Raw genomic sequence first — 18,672 nt, 5'->3', positions numbered from 1 at the left:
AAAGGCAACTTTTATGGCTTTTCTCAAGCATGGCCTATTTTATTGGCTCTGACATAATTAACATACACTGAAAATGTAATTTCTGCAGACTAGACTTAATCCAAGGTCAAGGCAGGTGCTCATGTTGAGTAGGCAGTACTTAAGGACATGTTTATATGCTACCAGGGTCAAATATGTATTGCCATCTCCCAAGTTTTCTCTGCTCAGTAATCTACTGCTTGCAGTTAGGCACAGACAAATAGTTGCAATTTGACAACGTTTCAGGGTGCGACTCACAAACTGTGTCTGGCACTGAGTGAAAGGAAGTCAACCAAGCCTTGCTGAAGAGGAATGCTGTGCTTGTCGTGGAGGTATTTTAGTACTTATATAGGCACATTTATTTTAGCTTTGATCTGAGACTTTTGTCCATCTAGTCAATTGTCATTTTATTCCTCTTATTATTTTAGCAAGGCTTCATTTTACTGGCAATGTTCCATTTTATTTTTTTATATCAGTTGTCCTTCCACGCAGGATTGTTATTCATTTCTCTGTACAACATTTTATCCTATGCTCACTCCACGGCTATGCACTGGGCATTGCCAGTCCAGAGAGTACAATGTGAGCCCTACACAGAATAATACATGGTGTCGCATCAGGGCATTTCCCAGAACAACAAAATGTTTTATTATAAAACAACATGCTGCCCCCACCAACTTAGAGGGGACATTCCAGCCAGCTTGCCATGTTATGCTGAACGTCGTCACATTTTCTGCTCGTCGTCACATTTTCTGCTGAAACATCACAGTTCTTCTTTGTGTACGTGAGAGGACTCCCAGCAGACTAAGAGACCTCTTTGTTACCTCTAACTCAGGGTTAGGGATTGGGCTTCCTTCCCTGAACTAGAAGGCTGGCTTAGGGCTACCACTGCCATTGCTCTCATGTAAAAACTTAGTAGTGTAGGTAGGGATATTAGGGATGTATTGTGACCATATGGTGGAACTCTTTCTGTGTTTCACTTTAAGTCACTGCTGTAATAGTGTTGTGTTTCATTATTCTCATAATTGCAATTCATGCCTTTTTACATCGAGCGCAGCTGCTTTAAAAAATAACCCATTGAACCAAGATTCTGCTTCTGTTTGTCTTTGCATGTATGAGACTTGTATAACTGAGAGAAAGGGGTACGGTCTGATCTACCACGACTTCCCTTAGGAGTCTGATGTGTCATGGGATAGACTGCGATAAATCGCTTCTGCCTTTGGTATTGGGTGAGGTGCTGCTAGCTAGCTCAAAGGGTTAGGCCGACAGTTGTCACACTGTGTGGGATCAGACTCAGTCTCCCATACTTGTGGGTGCTGCTACCAAAAATCAAGCAGTCTCGTTACTATTAACGGGAGTCTACAACCGCTTGTGCCCTGGCTTTGAAAGTTTTAAAGATAATAATACACAGTGCACGTTCTTGCAATTGTCAGTGCTTGCTCTTTTGTGAGTGCCTAAAGAATAACAGCACCAGACATTTTACAAGTGAGTAACTTGATTTTTTATGTTCACTTGATCTGAAGAATGTCAGTCATGGATAGTTTTAAAACCGCATAGCGTAGCACGTTTTTCTTTATTACGGAACCACGCAATAAATTGTTCAGATGCAAACAGTTTTATTTCAGTGAATTAACGAATTACAAAAGTCAGAGAGGTATTGGCTCAGAAGGACAAAACATGTTGCTGCAAATAATTATATAAAATCATAGTCAGGCATTTTGTGAAGTGTTGTCTTAGATGCCACTAGACATTACCTTTGGAAAATGACATACTTTACTGTTAACTTTATTGATTGTCCAAGGTTTAGCACACTGGATTTTTAAGTAGAAATGATGTGCCATTGTGGGATTCTGAACGAATCTTCCTATGCTTGTTTCAGGACAATTGCAGCTGCGTCAAATGGTCACTGTACTCAAGCCAAAAGAAGCTTCCATGTATTATGTATGTAAGTCAGACTTGCTAACTTGGAAACTGCGATTCTGTAGTAGATTTGCGCGGTGAGGCGTTGGAGCCAGCCTAGCATGTGAGACCCAAACCTTAAGGGAAGGTTGACATTATTTGTGGGATTTGTCACCCTCTCCTGAAATCATCTTAATAAGTGTGCCAAATGGTATATAGTACAGTACATACCTTCAACAATATTAGCCAAAACATCATAGATGTTTGCAAGCAGTTCTGAGAAAGCAGTCAACATATTTTGAATACTCTAATCCTAAAAGACCCAGGAACATTATTTCTCATCAGCAACACATCATTGCATTCACCAATCAGAAGAAAAGCTTGAAATTGATAGAAAGACTGACTGGATGCAATACGCTTATCACATGGTTGAAAAGCACTGTTAAAACTAACTGCCAAGTGATGGCTTTATCTTTTACTGTAAGTTAAAAAGATCTGCATATAATGTAGGCACTATGACTGGATTAGACCTGTGAAACTTGTGAAACAAATGTCTTGCAATATTACAATGTCAGCTACTTGAAAATATGGCTCAGTTGGTTCACTTCAAGTACATCAGGAATGAAAAACATCAAGGGCCATATGTACAAAAGCATTTTTAGGACCATTTGAAACCACAACAATGCATTTTCATATGTACAAAGCACAAAATGCAATTTTGTAACATGTTACAGAATTGTGATTTGTGTTTAGCAATTCAGTATTTGGAAGGGCATGTTTACCCACATTTCAAGGGTGGTGGTACCCATTCGGAAATGGGAAGGGTTCCCCACGGACCTCTTCCCCTTTTTGAATGTTGAAACAAATATTTTTTAAGACCAGGCAGTGGGTAATCAAAAATGAAACGTTTGTTACATTTTATTTTTTTAAAAACCCATCCTGTTTTACTTTATGAAAAACAGGCTGTATTTAAATAAAAAAAGATTGTTTTTTAAAAAAGCAGTCATAGACTTGGTGGTTTGCTGCCCCCAGCAGGCTACCATCCCTGTCATGGCAGCAATACATAATGGGTCGTAAATTGCGACCTACCTCATTAATATTCATGACTTAGGTCTATTTGTGACTACATTAGGATTCACTATCTGAAGTTTGTAAGCTTTTTTTCATTAGGAATTGTTATTTCCTAATTGCGATTTGGTAAAAATCTCAATTAGGAAATCACAGTTCCTATTTTTTAAACATATAGCCCCAAATATGCACATTTACCCTGTGACTTTACCCAGGTAGTTTGTTTATTTTTATATGCCCTTAGTTCTTTGTTTGAGTACTTTTGTAAGTTTGAAAGAAAAGTGTGACAGTGTCCACCTTTGACTTCTGACACCTTCTCTGAGGTTGTACACATCTCTTACAAAATGTGTTATGCCTTGCCCATAACAAGAAGCACAGACACATGTAGCTGAGTCCCTCCCTTTGTCCTGGAGGCAGTTTTGCAACCTAGAAGGGCTAAGTACAAGAGGTTAGAAACATAGTCTGCCAAAGTGTTTCCAGCTTGCCTACTATTCCTGTATAAGACATTGTGGGGACAAAGGCTTTCTATTTACATGATCTCACATGCCTTTGTGGATTAGACCCCAGACATCTAAAATAAGAATACAATGTGACTTATCAATGAATAGTCACATGAGATTAGTACAAACAGGACTGCACCCTCTTTGCACTTTTACTAGGGAGTTAGTTGTTTTAATCTGCTTCACAAAGCCACGTAAGAGTATGTGAAAGAGTATTCCTGTAGCAGTACTCCCTCTGCCATATATTCTTTTGTGATTCAGCCCACATTCTTTACACTGTGCCCTGGTGATGGCCGTTGTGTGACATGGCACCAATTTTTAAATGGCTGATTTACTATGGACATTGCCTCTTCATGATGATGAAACAGTCTGTTTTCTTGTAGGCCAGTGTATTGTCAGTTATGAATTTTGATCTAGCCCTCTGTGAAGGTGCATGCAGTGTCCATGAATATTTAATCATAAATGTTGTTCTCAAAAACGCTCATGCTTGGCCTTGCAGAATTTAGTGTGTCTTAAAGCCCAGGCCACTACAACTTGTACATCACATCACCTCCATCTGTTTGTTTCTGTGCTGAACTATGTAAGTGTGCAAGTGTGCAAACATAGGGTTTTTCAATTTGATATGGCATTAACCACGCTAAAAAACATAAAAGCTTCCAGTAAAGCTGCTTGTTTGTCTGTTTTGCAGTTTAACACAGAGCAAGCCCGAAGGCACAGACACTGAAGAAATAATGCTTGAAAAAAAAGAGACTTTAACGCTGGAATCAGACACAAATCAAGGTAATTTTTTTTGTTTGTTTTCTTTTACTTCTACATCTCAGTTGTCTATGCGAGCTACTAAGGTAGGTTGCGTTGTAATCATGGAGTCCAATGTGTTATTTTCTCCCTTTGGGTTTTACATCATACAGAGTGCTAGTCATGCAGCTCTTCTAAGCATTTAAGCCTTTAGTAAACTCCACAAACAAGGTTTTTTGACATGCAGAATTTTGGTTTGCACACTACTTTTATTTTTTTCATAAATTTAGAATAGGCAGATAGTACTGCATATTGAGACAGATGAACTGAAACCAGTGAAACCAAAGCAAGGGTCCAATTTAGATCTTGGCTGCGTTACTGCCAAGCCATGTCGGTGATGGACCCAAGAAGACTGTCAAGTTGACGGTGTTCCGCCCACCATATTTAGATATTACAGTCCTGCAGAAGGTTTTCTGGCAGCAGGTTCCTGACAAAGGAAGACGGAGCAGGACCCAATGGGCTCCTTACAATGGCACTGGGTACGGAATAGAGGTAAGTGATATACACACACAAACTGTGCCTTAGCCATGTGTGTCCCCTGCACTACACACTACACAGCACCCTACATACACATCATCCATTGTAATACCAACACAACACATCGCGTACATGCCGAAAAAACACATTGACATACCTCCATGACACACACCGTTGACACTGCATCCACACACAATACAACTACATACTCAGCGACCCAAGCGCACAACTATACACATCACAACAATGTCCGCCATACAACAACACTCACCTGAATATGTCACATAGCAACACAAAATACACAATATTGGTCTCACATGCAAGTGACACACATACAGATGCAACCACATCACCCACTCCAGCTCCCTCTACCCTGACTAGCCAATACACACACACACACACACACACACGTACTGACTCAGATACACAACAGATAGCACAAACCTACCCGCACCGGTCCCTTGCAGTGCGCCCACATGGACACCATTGTTCAATGTGAGTGTACCATCATTGTGGTGCCAACATTAGTTTGACAATGAATGATGACACCATAAAGACAGTTGTGCATGTGTGCGATATGCGTGTTGTGCAGTATGTCCCCAGCCATGTGTGACACAATTGTCTCCACGACATTTCCATGTCACAGTGATTTTAAACAAAGGCAGTGACATGCATATGCCTGCAGTGGTCCCGACCTCCTGTGCAATGCCCACCCAACATAACTTAACACTGCAGATTCCCTACCTTTGAATCCGATGAAGGGGGTGGGGGGGTTTGTGTTTTCTCTGTGGGTCGGTAACAGTGATGGCAGATGTTGTCCAGTTGTGTCCAGTCGAAGGCAGAGGTGGAAGGAGGGAAAAAGTGAGTTTTCACCCCTTCCCTCCCCCCTCCAATCCACCAACTTAGAAGTGGAGGCTGGACCACCACTTTTTTTTCTTAGCAGCAAGGCTTTCGTCTATGGGACCACCAACATCTAAGTACAGCGGGCAGAGCATCAAGGCGGCGGATGGGTTCTCATTCTAAAAGTCGACAACGGGAACGTTACTGCCAAGATCTAAATCAGGCCTCAAGTGCCTTAGATGTAATTGTTTACGCAATTTAGCGCTTTAAGAATTTAGGTAGACACGTTAAATGAATGTAAAGCTCTAATCAGCTTGGCATAAGCCTCTGCTTCAGCAGCAAAATGTTCAATAAGCTTCAGTTGAATACCAGTATAGAATTATGGGATGAAAGCTTTAGTCTGATTCTAAATTATTCCATGCAACTTGCCGAGCATGTTAAGTACGAAACTTAGGCCCTCATTACTAGTGGCTTGCTCTTTGATGCTATAATTATCACACACAATTAAAACAGACACTAATGTGTACAGAAATTATCTAGTATGGTGATTCTCATCTTTTACAAGTTTTATCCTCAGAATGGGGCATAAAATGGATTTGAATGCTTACCGCACCAAAATCTGTATGTCTTCTGGAATTACCGAGCATTTTTCCATCTTTAAATTTTGTCAGGTTTTATCTGCTGAAATTTGAGGGGTACAGTCTTTACTGTGCCCGGTAGTAGTCATTTTTGGTAAACATAGTACCCTTTTAATGGTGTGTGTGTATATATGTGTATGGGCCACACGTAATGAGAGTCTGAATCGAAAAACAAATGCTTTACTAAGCATCCATAATATGTATGAACCTGTACTTCAAGATGTGCAATGAAATACGCAGTAGTTGGTTAAGGCTTTTGCTGAGAGTAATTAACTCCGGCACTATGCATAGTGCCTCACCCCTAGTGCCACTAGGCATGCATTTTAGTCATGCACAACAGGTGCACCGAACAGTTGGTGAACCTTTCAGCTTTGTGCTGCATGGATGTCCTGTAGCGTCCAAATAATTTTTTTTTCAACACAAAGTTTAGGTAGTTATTGATAAATATTTACGGTGATCTTTAAAGGTTGGGTCTGAAAGCTATCTACTATTTTCCATTGACGTTTTTATGGAAGCTAATGAAAAAGTTGTCTTGAATAATGCTTAAAGACTACTTCATTTACAAGTGTTCCTGCTACTGAGTACTTTGATTTCTGAATTATTTTTCTATCAAATTATTTTCAGCAATATCGGAAGATAACCTACATACTACTGTTGAAGAAGGCGAAAACGGCAATATAAGTATAAGCAATGAGCTAAGTGTAAAAAGTGTTGCAGAAGACTTTAGATCTCCAGATGATCGCAGAGATGATGATATTGACTCTAGAATGCAGAAAGCACATTCCCACTTGATAACAAATCAAAATAATAGTGGAAATTCTACAAGCACTTCGGGTGTGAAAACACAAGATGCATCAATACAGACTGCTAGTCATGAGCTCAATGATAATGGACAAATTGCTCCTGAAGAATTTACCTCAGACATTTTAAAGGAAAAGGATAACTTGAAGTGTATGTTAAATAATAAAGTAAGTAAGGGGCATGAAGTCTCTACTTTACAAGAACACAGCAATGGACATACACATGAAGAAAAAGGCACACAAAGTCCATATAATTCCCCTTCAAAAATTCATGGATTGTATAGACAAACAACTGAACCTAAACCTAAGCCTTCCAATGAAATTACAAGAGAATATATACCCAAAATCGGAATGACCACTTACACAATTGTGCCACAAAAATCAGTGGACAAACTTAAATTCTTTGAAAGCCAAAGTGACAGCAATTTTGAATATGATGCACAGTCACAAGTTCTAGAAGCTCCTCAAAGCCCGGCAAAATCGAATATGCCATATTTACAGGGGCAGGGTCCCACTGCTAGTGATATCAATGATGCTAATGCTGCTTATCGATCTAAGCTTTGTACAAGTGCCAGCCAAACTGACTCCCGTGCAGTGGCGAACAATGTAGCAGTGTTGCCTATATCTAAAAAAGATGTGACTGTTGCTTCTCCAGAGAAAAAGGGAAAGCAAGATGATGTTTTCCCCAAGGCAAGAACAAATTCATTTTACTCACAGTTACAGAGAAGGGTCTCTGGTCAGTATGTAACTTCTGCAGTTGCTAAAAGTGCCACCAGCCCTACCAGTCCAATTCAAAAAGAGCCATTGGTTAAGGAGACTGAACAAAATGTTCCATTATCTCCCGAGTCCATTGTTGCTGCTCCAAATGGAATGCTTCACTCTTCTTCGGAATTAATTCAACCAAAAACTGACATCAACCATAATAGCAAATCTGAAAACATCACAATCAAACCCCCTCTAATAGCCCCAAAACCTTTCAGCTTTTCCAGCAATCCGTCAAAACCACTGCTAAGATTAAGGACTTTCACTGCTCCAAAATCGTATTCGACTACTGCTCCTTCTCCATTTGCTCGTGCTGTGTCCTCAGCAGTCAAAAGATCTCAGTCTTTCAGTAAAACACACACCTCAACTACAAGTCAGCCATTAAAAGAGGATTCTACAAATGCATTGTCCCCTGCAACGTCTCCTTCTGAAGTACCCAGTTATTCTTCAGAAAGCATCCTGGAAAGCTCTAGAACACTGGAACAGGTGAGATCTATTTCAGTCGATTTGTTTGTTAAAAAATATTTTTCAAATATCTTGCTAAATTATGTTTGGCTGACATTCTTATTTTAGATGAGTTCTCATTGAACATGTATACACACATATTTTAAGACTCTGTTACTGCAATGTGATTATTAAACAATGGTTGAATGATTTTTCAAAAACTTTATATTCTTTTCTTCAACAAGACAAAGAAAAGCACAGGAGAAAAATGGCCAAGCTTAGGATACAAATGCAGTAGTACAATAAACATTGCCCTTAAAAGAGTGAAACGTATGTTTAGGACCAATGACACAACAGGGATGTGAGCATTTGCCCAACAACTATAAGGTGGTAGTCGCTCCATGGAAGTCATCCCACCATTTTCTCCAGATCCTATTATATTTTTGGGTACAGCCCTGGTTTTTATATACTAATTCCTATGTTACTGCGGGGTGGTCATTGCCCTTTAGCCATTCTCTGATAGAGGGGGGCTTCAGGCTCCCCCCTAAAATGAGGCAGTGTCTCATAAAAGGACTTTACCAGCAACCCCTAGGGCACACCCTACTCGTAAACTAGGGGCTTCTATGGCTTTTCTGGGCTAGATCCCAATAGCTGTCATTTGGAAGGCAGCTTCATGGCCTACACCACTTACTTTCATTAAACATTATTGTGTGGCTGTTTTAGCACACCAACAAGCTAATGTAGTACAGGCAGTGCTACATACACTCCTCCAGACAACTGCAGCAGGTTAGCCACCGCTTATGTGGGCACTGCTTTATAGTCTATGCAAAGCATGTGTATTTACAGCCATATATGCCTCAAACAGAATATGTTACTTACCCTGTAAGCATCCATTCATGGCATGTAGTGCTGTATATTCACATTCTCCTCCCCGGACACCTGTGGCCAGTGCAGTTCTTTTTTACAATTTCATATGCATGAACTGCTCTTTACTGATGCATACTCACTCCATTCTCACCCGCCTGCGGAAAAATAATCTAACAATGGAGTTGCTACCCGTGCACATTATCACCAAGAGGACGAGTAACTTTACCTCTTGACTCGAAAGACTTCTTCGAAGAACTTGTACATATCTGGACTCAACACTAGAGGGCAGGAGTATGCAAAACATATGAATCTACAGCACTACATGCCACAAACAGATTCTTACAGGGTAAGTAACATATTATTTTTGTTACACTGAGCTTAAGGAAGTCAGTGGGTATCTGTGTGATGTTTAGACACTTTATCATGATTTCTGTGCTGTGGCTGATATCAGGGTGTTTCCAATAATATTACCCGAAGACGAGATGGTGTTGTCCCCATAAAAATAGGCACCTACCTAGCATAGAACTTTAGCCAGGAAACACTCCACATATTAAATACAAAGGGAGATACAATCAGCCTTTGCAAAACACCACAGCTTAATTTTGTAATTTCAGGAAATAAGAGGTGACAGGGTGGAAAGGATTGTGTTTTCTGCTGAGCGATGCTATCACCGAGTGCAATAGAGCGATGCCTAAACTCTTGATCACTGACTGTATGTCAGGATGGGATTCGCTCCCTGTGCTCTCAAGCCCTCCACCAGGGGGCTGAATTTTGGGACTGTTGTGGGATGCTCTAATAAGCTTCCGGACCTTCCCCTACATGCATATCTTGACTTCATGCCATTTGGACCTTCTTTGGAAATTACCATCCATTCCCAATCCATACCGGGTTTTGTGGAAGCCGGTCTGCTCATGCTTGGAACTCCAATACCTATAATCCCTTGCTCCCTGCAGGCCAAGGAAGGGTGGAGGAATTAATCACACCTGTGGCTGGCTGCTGCTAGCCTGCTCACACCTGATGCATGTGATTACTCTGAGCCCTTTAATTCTCGGTTTCCTTCAGCCCAGTGTTGGTCATTGTAGCTGTTTTCTGGTGCGACCAACCCTTGTTTCCTGAAGGCACTGAGCCATAGTTCTTCCTTGTTCCTGTTCCAGTGCCTTAGTTATTCCCCCTGTGTTTCCTGAGCTTTTGTTATTCTCATTTGCGGAGTTCATGAACTATAGTTATTCCTTGTTCCAGTTCCTGAGCTGTAGTTATTCATTGTTCCTGGATTAGCACTCCCTGCAGTGCTACCTTGACTCATGAGCCTTGGCTACCCCTTGTTCCTGACCTAGCTCTCCCTGCAGTGCTCTTTGACTCCTGGGCCACAGCTATTCCTTGTTTGTTGAGCTATATCTGCCTGCTGTATTTCCTTGTTTCCTGCACCATCACTTCTTGTGCTCCCTGAAAGCCTCTCCTTCTATATTTTCCCTTTCCCAGTCCTTGCCTTTCTTTCCATTTCTTTGCTCCAGTTCCTAGTTTACTGTTTTCCTGCTGGTTTGCTTCAAGTTTACTTGTATGTTTGTTCTGCCAAATGTGCCCTTGTTTTCCCCTTCTTTCCTATTAGTCATTCCTCCTTGCTAGCTCCTTGTCTATCGTGGTTGTATTTAGCTCTACACCCTTGCTGTTACTGCCTTGCGTGTTCCTGTTTGATCCCAAGGATCCGTAGGCTCACCTGCCAACCTAGGTGGTATTTCTTGTCCACTGTGAGTATTGTCTTTCAGTTACTTTTATAACATCACCTTAGGGGTCAGCTCCACAGACCCTGTCTTTGCATGTATATCCAATATATAGGTATTAGCAGTCAGAATCCGTAACAGCAATTGTGGGTGAGGAAGTTCCTGAGTGCTTTTCCCCACATTCCCTTTATTGTTAATATCGTTTGTATGTATGTGTGTGTGTGTATATATATATATATATATATATATATAACATATGTTCGTCGTGAGGTGGTAGTTATTCTGGATGCCGCATTACCTCTTGTATGCCTGTTCTTTCTGCCTGTTTTTTCTGAGCCTTATCTCTCTTATTCCCTAGAATAGATCTTCCCTTTTGCATCGCTCTCTCCTCTGACTCTCAGAGTGATCTTGGCAGCACTGTTCCCATTATTCTGCCTTCTTGTCTTCCATGCCATCAGTCCTAGGAAGGAACCCTGACAGTTCTTTACAGCATAACGAAAAAGCCAGCCAGAACTTGAATTGTAGATCAGCCAGCTAAAACTGAGGTTAGATTAAGCTTGTGATCATGATTTTTGGAGATACTGTCATACCACTCTTGGGTTGGAGCTTATTATAAAGTCCTAGATTTTGAAAACAAAAGGTGGAGGAACACAAAAGAACACCAGGCTTTTTTTTCAATGGGAACATTGATGATGCTGCCCAGATTTTTTTCCTACTATGGTGACTGTCTTTTGCAAGGGTGTAGAACTCTAACATGTGTACCAGAAAATGTCAGTATTACGCCCTTATTGGTTTTCACAAAGGCAATCCAGGCAAAGGATTTACCTGCTGGTTTTGTTCTCTTAGGGAGAGGTGAGGTTCAAACAAGTACATATTGATGAGTTTTGTTAGACTTGGCCCTTTCTGCAGGGTCATCCACAGACTTTTTGCTTTGCCTTCACTACTTCCATTATTGTGCTAAACCTGTTTTGTTGGCTTATGACTCTGCCCACTTTACCCCTAATAAACCACTGCTAAAATGTTAAACATGTCTCAGGCCTCCCATTGCAGCCTGTGTTTACAGTTTTAAACTCCCAGTCTGACCTGGCAAAATAAACCTTTTGCCAGGCTTAAACCTTCCTTTTTAATACATATGTCACCTCTAGAATAGGCGCTGGACAGACCAGAGAGGGAGGTGCAGTGTATTAAAAAAAGTTGGACATGTACTTTCAAGATTTACATGTCCTGGTAGTGAACAACTAATAAATTTCAGTTTTCAGCACTGCAAGACCTACCTCTTTCATAGGATAACATTGGAGCTACCTTATTAGATTTAATAAGCTGTATTCAATCAGTCAAAATTACTTAATTCGATCTGTACAAGATCCTAAAAGTTCAGTAAGAAACATACAACACACAAAGAAACCACAATAAAATAATCCCAACATTACAAACATAAACAAACCCAAAATCAATCTCACATTACATATACAGGTGATCACGCAATGCAACAAGTAAAAAATAATTTACCCTTCTAAAAACATTCAAAGACAGAATAAAATGCTGTCATCATCATAAAGAAATGTATTGTGCACACAACAGTTAAACATACTCTAAAGGAACCCCCTCCTCCACAGCAATTTCCTCGATCTCAAAGAAAAAACTAAAAAAACTTGCAAAACCAAAAATTGTGTAAACATCTAGAAGTAGCTGTCAAACCATAAGAGCGGGCCTTACTTGTACAAAACAGGTAATAAAAACATTCTGTGTGTGGTATCTCATAATGGCTGCGAAAAAAACAAAACGAACTGCAACAAATCTAATGAAGAAAAATTGTCACAAGTACAGGGGCCCAGGTTAGGAGAAAACAACGGTGAACATTAGCAGTGAATAACAAAAAGGGCTCAATAGTAGGGTCCAAACACAAGCAAGAATGACCACAAACCATAGGTTTATTCAACTCTATTGCTTTCTTCTCAAAAATTCTCCCGGATGCAAGGAATACCACCCTTCAAAATAGAGGCAGATGACTCAAACAGGGCAGTCCTCCGTAATTTAGCAAAGGTATACCTGATATACTTCAACCAACTGATTCATGACCAACCATACAGATTCAAACAATCCTGTATAATCTCCCTTACTAGATGGTTTTCATCCCATGCTCAGTGGCTGAAAGGCAATCAAATCCAAAAAGAATGGTAACCCTAATAAGCTGTAATTTCCAATTAGGATCAGGTATAAAGGGTGAGTTTGATGTCAAAAGAATTGTAATTAAAAGCTCTCTTTAATGGTAAAGTTGGATTTTAAATCACAATTCCAAAAATGCCACTTTTAGACAGTTGGCATTTTCTTGTCCTAACTTTTTAGTGCCTGCAACCTGGTCCTGGGTCACATGACTACATGTAGCTGGTAGTTGATCTCTGTGTATTGGTCCCAGACAGCGAGACAAAGAGAAGATAGGGGTTGACAGGATGGGCCACTGTAAGGAAACAGGGTTTTTCCAGGTTTCCCCCACTTTGTGCCCCCATTTGGACTGCAAGCTGCTGGTTTTTCGACTCTGGGCGTGCACTAAGGCCTGTTAACCAGACCTCAGTGCCAGTGTTTTAACCACATACAAAGTACATGTTGAATTGGATACACCCAGTTGGCAAGGCCTGACTTACCTGCAAGTCCCTAGTATATTGTACACAAGGTAACCAGGACACGTAAGACAGAGTGTTCACTCAGGGCTGCAGCACTGTTTGTCACCCTTCATGTGACAAGGTACAATATGTCTCACAGCCTCCCACTGCAGACTAGAAGGACAGTGTTTTTCACTACCAGTTCAGTTTTGCCATTCAAACCAATGGCACAGTGACCCTATCCCTTAACGTTATATATAAGTCTCCCCTAAGGAAGGCCAATGCAGCCCTTTATCAGAGAGCTGTAGTTTGTTAAGTAAGACATTTGTTTTTGGATATGTCTTAACAGCAACACTTGCAAATTGTTGTTTTGCTGTGAGTAAAGTTGGTAGCCCCTTTGGCTTCCACAGAGTTATTGGGTGGCATCCTACCTGGCTAACGTTTGAGTGGGACTGCCAAACTGGGTTGTGAAAGGTATCAAATGAATCGTGGCATTAAATGCAGCTTAATGGCCAGGTCCAAATTAATGTCACTCTTAAAGGTAACTTTTAGAAAGTTGCCACTCTGTGCCCTGCTCATCCAGTAGCCTCCCAAAGGCACACACACAGAAAGCGAAGTGCCTGGGGAGAAGTGTGAATGACTCCCCGGCTCAGGAACAAAGCCAATGCTGCAGCAGCGAGGTGTCACCTCCTCTGCCAGGATGACCACTTGTCGGAAGGGTTTGGCTACCAAGCTCCTGACAACTGAGGAAGGGATATGCCCTTTTAGAAGAGGCATGAATGTGGCATCCTGGGATAGCCAGATGTCACACATCACAGGACCTTTGTCACTAGGTAGGAGGGGACCCAGTAGCCTATTGGCTAGTGAGTGCCTCAGGTCACATTCTGCAATAAATATGTCACCCCCTGCCACCCTGACCCTCAGATCATGCTTGAATCGGAGAGAGGACAGATGAAGAACTGCCTAGCTGCCCTTGGACCTGGACAAGGAAAGGCTGCATGCTGGAAGGACTGCACCTGCTGCACTTTGGGCTAGTAAAGATTGGACTGTGTCTGCGGTATACTGTCTCGGGAAAAGTTGATTCCCGACATCCAACACCAGCAGTGACTTAAAGGATCAGTCGATTGATGTCCTGGAACCAGCTCCAGGGACACGAGCTGAGGTTGCCCAAGTGGCAAAATTGATAGCCACCACAGATGTTTTGCTGCTTGTTTGTGGTTGACATAAAAGTTATTTATTATTTCTAAGATCTGTATCCTTAGAACCCTCCTGTGGATTTGGATGCTTAAAGTCTCTAAGAATTCATGAAAGTCTAATCTATTTTTTTAGAATTGGTGTCTTGTTTCTTTTGTGTTGTGTGACTTTTAGATTCTTTTGTTTGCTGCTGTTAAATGCTTTACACATTGTTCATTCGCAAAGCCTTACTGATCCCAGACACAGCTACCCAGAGTTGAGCTTAAGGCTAACCTAAGGTTAAGTAAACATATCTGACTGGACCCAAAATGGTATTTGTGAGTGTACTGCACAAGAAGGCCTCCCAGCCATATCATGTATTATACACAAATCCTCACAGCTACTCTGAGTTAATGAGAGGGAGTGGCTGTCATCTGCGACACTTTAACATCACAAAGGCTCTGCCTGGGCACACTCATTAAGGGCTTGTCACTAGGCTGGGCCCAGAACATGGAGGAAGGAGATGCCTGATTCCTCAGGAAGGTGGAGACCTCTAGAAGCTTCGCCAACTTCAAAATAGGTAATCCCAACTCTTCAGTACATTACTGGACATGTGTATACTCTGCCAGGAAGAAGGACTGCTGTGCTGCTGTAAGGACTGCCACTCTGCTAGACTGCTGCTCCGAAGGACTGCTGTCCTGCTATGCTGACCTGCCTACTACCCCCTTGCCTGCGTGAGAAGGACAGGACCTGCTTCTCATGAACCCAGAACTCCAGAGTGACTCCAAGGCCTCGTTGCTAGCCTCCTGGTCTAAAGCCTGAGGGACATAACAGGCTTCCAGTAACCCTTTGCCTACACCTGGACTCTGTCATCTGTGTGTATACCCTGCCAAATGGTGACACCCCAGTCCTAGACCCTTGGAAGTGAGCCTAAGATGCTCTGCCAGCCTTTGTGGATCTAGTGGGAAGCATCTTTTCTGCTGCAAGGCCCAACCCCAAGCAGAACTGGTGCAGCTCTTCTTCTGCATGGACTGGACATATTACAAATGTCCACATTGCCCCCATAACCTCTTCAGAACCCCCAATGCTCAGTGCATCCTCAGCATAGATCCTCATATTCCTCGATGCCGCTGGACAATGCAGCTCCTCAGAACCGACGCATCACGCAGACAGGACAACGCATCCTCAGGGATAGACCACAAAACAAGCCTTCGTCGACGGGGTCTTCAATGACGATACAGCCGCTCTCGTCGCAGCCTTTCCGCACCTCAGAACCAACGCATATCTTCCATTGTGCCATGCATCTTCAACGCAGATCCTTGTAAAGCTCTGCAAACCAGGATTTAAGGTACTTTGTTAAGCAGTTCTAACTGGGTCACTTTAGCCAGCCCGATCTCCGTCATGGTTGGCCTGAACTCATGATTTTGTCCTGGTCCAGCTGGCTCTTTGTGCTTTTTGGACCTATTTTCACTTTTAAAAAAATGTATATCAATGGCTTTACTGAATGGATTTTGGTTATTTTGGTCTTGTTTTATTTATTTAAAATATCTCTGTTTTTTTAACTTGGTGATTGTTGAGCACAGGTTAATTTATGGTGGATTGTGGTTGCTGCTTGACCAGGGTTCCAACCCCAGCCAAGCAACAACCCAATATCTTACAAGTTGGTTGATTCTCTTAATATGGATGATAGATTAGAAACATGTTTTAAAGAGCGTAATAAAAACCTCTGACAAATTAAAAGTTATATCAGGACTCATTTTTCTGTAAAGAATGAGACGGAGTCTTTTTTATAGTGGTCATTCCAAGACTGCAGAAAATGGTCCATTAAATTGCACAGTCACGTTTTTTTAGACTACAACATTTTAAGGCAGTGGTCTTTATTGTTTTAGCATCTTGGGTATAAAAATGTGTGGTCTCGTCTTTCTGTGCTAAATTTTGAAGGCAGTGCTGAAATGCCCCGTGAAAGATTTTGTCAATGATTGCAGACCTGTCCGTAAGTATGTAAATCATGTACTATAAAATCAACAAACAATTGGGGAGTCAGCTCTATGGTTTTGAATATGTCAAGTTAAAAGGCTCATGCCATGGGTATAGATCTAGGCCTGGTAAACTGATGTTCCGGCATGTGAACCATTGTGAGACCATAGCATTAAGTTTGTCACAAGAGACCAGCGAGGCCTACACCATCCATGCATGTGCTGAATGCACAGTAACAGATGATTATTTTCTTGCTTATACATGTTCCATACCACAACGAGCATTGTAATACTTGGGCCTTCCATGGACCTTTCTCATCGTGACCAAAACATCTACGAAAATATTCCAGAAAGGGGAGTTCCAATTGAACCCACCCGTAGGCTTAAGCCAGAGTTCCAAGAATTGTGGTTATTACCTTTAAGGGATGACTGTCTGAAAAGTGACATAAGAGCTGGGATGCAGAGATCTTTCCCAAAACTATAGGTTTTGTAGTATCATTATCTTCTTTTTGCTGTTTTTTTAAGACCTTGAATTTGCCTCTCACCTTGGGGCCTGAGCAGCAGACTAAGCTACCCAAAATCAGAAAATGAATGTTCTTGGTTCTAGTTGAACAGTAATACTTCACTGATATTTAGTAATAACACCAAATGTCAGTGATGTAAGGACCTATACTGGCTAACTACAGTGAAAACATTTTTGGACACTTCATCCAAAACATCACCCTCCAGAGAACCTTTTTTACCATATAAAAAGAATGTCCAATGCCTTTGACCCTCTAGTGATGGATATTTCTGTATCCTGATCTTGGTAGGCCACTTATGATTTCTCTATTTGTGGTTTAACACTACCAATATCAGGAGATATCACGTCTTTTTCCTGTTCTATTGCCCTTTTAATGTTATGAATCTCTTGTCCACTGTTAGAAGAGGCATCCATGTCTGAGAATTAGCTGCATCATCAGTACAGACCCTGAGCAGCCTCAGTACCTTCATGAGCTACTTTATTACTTGGAGTTCTCAGTGAACACAGTAACCACTGTTGTTCTTATAAATACCTAGTTCGACAAAGCTGTCCAGGACACCAAATACATTTTGGTTTCCTAGGCACCAGAGAATAATTATTAGATTCTGAATGAAAGACACTTGTGAACCTATCAAGTGAAGTGGAATCACAATAGCCTAGGTTTTCCAAATGGGCCTCACCCTAATGGCCCAGTGCATTCCCTTTAAGCCTTGTTAACGAGGCTAAGATAACCAGGCTCCAAGATACTGATTGATTCGGAAATGAAGCATACTATTAAACATAAACATGTTTAGATCCTTCAATCTTCCATCCCCACAAGATATTGTGACCAATGGGATGAAACTGAGGTAGGAAGATTTGCTTCAAAGTGACATCCTGAGATTATAATATTGCCTCTGCGTCAGTTTCTTCCATCAAATCTCCCTTGTGGTAAGATAGATCTGGCATATAGTAACAGTACTATGATATGGTGTCCGAACGAACAGGTGGCACTCAATCCACCTGTTTGTGCTGCAAAAGATTCAACATTCCCTCATATAGTTATTTTATGGAGCAACCTTACAATTTCCTCATAGGTGTGAAGATGCAAAAAGACATAGGGTCTTCTGATTCTTTGCATAGTTCCTAAGAGCCTTCTTTCAGTCTAATCAAAACGTAACCTGGAAAACTTTCTAAGAAAGTTGTTCAGGCCAGATATATGAATGCTTAACTTGTGATTGTATAATGAGCAGATATACCAAGACAGTCGCTGCCTGTGGCAGTATGGTTAGTTAACTTTGTTTCGCCCACTTGTTTTCTTTACTTGCACTGTTTCCGAGTCAGTCTCTTATGCCACCTTCTATTATATCAACTAATTACTTTCAATCAAGTGCCTGTTTGCACTTTTTATTTTAGTTGCATTTTGGTTTGTCGCTTTGTAATTTGAATGTTTCATTAGTTTGTGTCCAGTAGCTGCCACCCCCACGGCTAGAGCATATAGACTGTGTCTATTTCTTTGAATACCACTCTGATTCCTGTTGCCTTTGTTTTATTTCGGTTTGTGGTCACAAGCTTCTATCCCCCGCCCCCTTAGGAAA

At 41.3% G+C, this 18,672-nt stretch overlaps 1 protein-coding gene across 5 annotated transcripts in view; it reads left to right on the top strand.

Moving 5' to 3' along the window:
* Positions 1–18,672, top strand: part of COBLL1 (cordon-bleu WH2 repeat protein like 1) — a 483,290-nt gene that overhangs the window by 442,305 nt on the left and 22,313 nt on the right. For 4 of the 5 annotated variants that reach the window (XM_069225250.1, XM_069225246.1, XM_069225247.1 and 1 more), the window contains 3 exons: positions 1,895–1,960; positions 4,171–4,262; positions 6,857–8,280. In XM_069225250.1, the coding sequence (XP_069081351.1) occupies positions 1,895–1,960; positions 4,171–4,262; positions 6,857–8,280 (1,582 nt within the window). The remainder of the gene's footprint in view (positions 1–1,894; positions 1,961–4,170; positions 4,263–6,856; positions 8,281–18,672) is intronic. The other variant, XM_069225248.1, reaches the window with a different exon arrangement.

The sequence above is a fragment of the Pleurodeles waltl genome, chromosome 3_1 (assembly GCF_031143425.1).
Source record: "Pleurodeles waltl isolate 20211129_DDA chromosome 3_1, aPleWal1.hap1.20221129, whole genome shotgun sequence".
Classification (NCBI taxonomy): domain Eukaryota; kingdom Metazoa; phylum Chordata; class Amphibia; order Caudata; family Salamandridae; genus Pleurodeles; species Pleurodeles waltl.
This window is presented reverse-complemented; position numbering and strand designations above follow the sequence as displayed.